We start from the raw sequence: 2476 nt of genomic DNA, 5'->3' as shown, positions 1-2476 counted from the left end.
GCCCGGCCAACTTAGCATTATTTAAATGAAAATATACCGATGCATAGCAGGTAGTAAACTATGAGATTTGTTTCAATTACACATAAGGACTGAAACAGGATTTTTCTTTTTACTGAGGATCATGGTCCTGAAATACGAATACAGAACAATCTGGATTGTTGCAGGAGGGTTAAGTTCAGATGAGACAGGTCAGGGCGAATGCCCAAAGATGAATAAGAGCGGTCGGTATCCAGGGTCCTGCAGTCACGCCCTCCAAATCTCCCCTGCAAGGAACCCCAGAAACCCACTGTGTGCCATTTAAGAAGGCGTAGTCGCTGCCTCCGCCGGAGCCATTCTTTTCTTGAGGGTCGGCGAGGCCTGTGGCCCCGGGTCTAGGGCTGCAGCGCTGGGGGACTTGGCCAAAGCTGCGGCCTCCCAAGGCTTGGGCCTCCGCGGGAGCAGGGACGTCGTGGGTTCGCCATGGGTCGCCGCGATGTGGCGTCTCTCCAGACCTGGGAGCTCCCGGCCCTGCTGGACTAGCTGCAGGAGCTGCGCCAGAGTCACCGAGGCCGGGGCTGCGTCACCGAGTGCAGTAGCCCGGCCGGCACTGTGGGGCCGCTCCATGTCGGGCTGCGAACCTGACCAGCGTGCGGGAAACGAGCACTTCCGGGTGAGGTGGGTGCAACCACCACCGGCGGAAAGGAAGGGAAGGTCGAAGGCCGCCAAGTCGAGACCAGGGAGCGCTTGAGAAGCCTGGGCAGCTCCGCACAGAAACGCTTCAGACGCATACAAAATTTAGCCCACGCCAGAGTTCCCAACGTGGAATGTTTGCTTTAGGGAAAAGGGACAGACACGGTAAAACTTGAAGGCTTGCGCAGAATGGAACGTGCCTGCGAACGCTGCTGAGGGCAAAAAAACCCACGTTTGCATACAGGCATGGGCACCGCGCACATACCTACTTGCGTGCGCGCGCAGACGCGCACGCGGACAGTGAGTCGTGTATAACACACGGCAGGGGAGAATCCCGATCCCGGGCTGCTCAGCACCCGACGGAAAATAGCTGTAGAGCTGTCGCCAGGGGCCTCGAGAGAGAGACACCGCAGAGCTTAGCCACTCGCTTTCCATTTCCTGCCTTCCCGCGTTCCCCAGTACTTGGAGAGAGGATGGGAGAAGGTGAAGGCAGGGCAGGTGTGCTACAGCTACTCCGGTTACTTGGAAAGTCAATGCCAATAATTTTCAGGTTTCTAAGTTATCAAAAGCTAGCCTGATCCAGCAAACGCCACCTTACTCAAGGAACCAAAGCTTAATTCGTATTAATAGGACAAACTGGCATCATGTGCCTCTTAATGTGATGCACTGAGAAGGACACGGCATCTCTTATGTAGTATTCCTGACAAAAAAAAATGTTTATTCTGAATCTAATCTTGAGGAAATAAAAGACCAAAGTGAGAAACAGTCTGCAAAATGATTGACATAGACGCTTTACAGATGTCATTGTCATAAAAGAAAAAGAAAAGGCTGAGAACTATCCCAGGTTAAAGGAGATATAAAAAATTAATGCAATACTCACTTTGGCAGCACATATACTATAAAAAATAAATGCAGATCTGGGTCTGGGTGCAGTGGCTCACGCTTGTAATCCCAGCACTTTGGGAGGCAGAGGCAGGAGGATCACTTCTAGGCCAGAAGTTTGAGACCAACCTAGGAAACATGACACAGTCACTACAAAAAAAAAAACGAAAAAACAACTGGGCATGTTGGCGCTCAGTTTTAGTACTAGCTACTTGAGATAGAAGGATTGCTTGAGCCCAGGAGTTCAAGGCTGCAGTGAGTTATAATGCCACTGCACTCTAGTCCGGGCCACAGAGCGAGACCCTGTCTGTAAATAAATAAATAAATGCAATGTGTGATCCTGGATTGGATCCAAGATGGGGAGAAAATCAGCTATAAAGGACATTTTACTCTTGGGGAAATTTACATATGATCTGTATATTAGATGATGGTATTATATCAATGTTAAATTTCTCAAGTGTGATAACTATTGTGGTTATATGTGAAAATGAACTTGTTCATAGAAGATACATTCTGAAGTATTTAGGGGTGAAGTGTCATGATGAGAGAGAAAGCAACTGTGGCAAAATTGCTAAGAATCAGTGAATCCAGATGAAAATTTGAAACTTGTCAAAATCAAAAGTTGGAGTTGAGGGGTCGGCGAGAGCTTGAGAAGTCAGTCTGGAGGAAACTAACCACACTGAGTGTTGTATAATATAATAAAGAGTTTAACTGACCTTTGTCCCTGGTGCTTTGGAGGGAGATTAAATCTTTGGAATTTCTCAAGTATTAGGAGTGATGTTCATAGGGGCCCCAATAGTCTGTGCTGATGAGGTGACTCATGGCAGCCCCTAAATAGTTTCAGGATGGAAGTTGGCCATACCAGAAAGACCAACCACGTGATTAGGGAGTTGGAGCTTTAAGCTACATGAGGTCCAGGGAGGGA

At 48.5% G+C, this 2476-nt stretch overlaps 1 protein-coding gene across 1 annotated transcript in view; it reads left to right on the top strand.

Annotated features, from left to right (window-relative positions):
* The first annotated feature begins 601 nt into the window (after positions 1-601).
* Positions 602-2476, top strand: part of PTCRA (pre T-cell antigen receptor alpha) — a 24265-nt gene continuing 22390 nt past the window's right edge. Inside the window, exon 1 of the mRNA XM_012640796.1 lies at positions 602-626. Within this exon, the coding sequence (XP_012496250.1) occupies positions 602-626 (25 nt within the window). The remainder of the gene's footprint in view (positions 627-2476) is intronic.

This window comes from Propithecus coquereli, unplaced genomic scaffold (assembly GCF_000956105.1).
Source record: "Propithecus coquereli isolate 6110/MARCELLA unplaced genomic scaffold, Pcoq_1.0 Scaffold158, whole genome shotgun sequence".
Lineage (NCBI taxonomy): Eukaryota > Metazoa > Chordata > Mammalia > Primates > Indriidae > Propithecus > Propithecus coquereli.
Note: the sequence above shows the minus strand (reverse complement) of the source record. Positions and strands in the feature narration are given on the sequence as shown.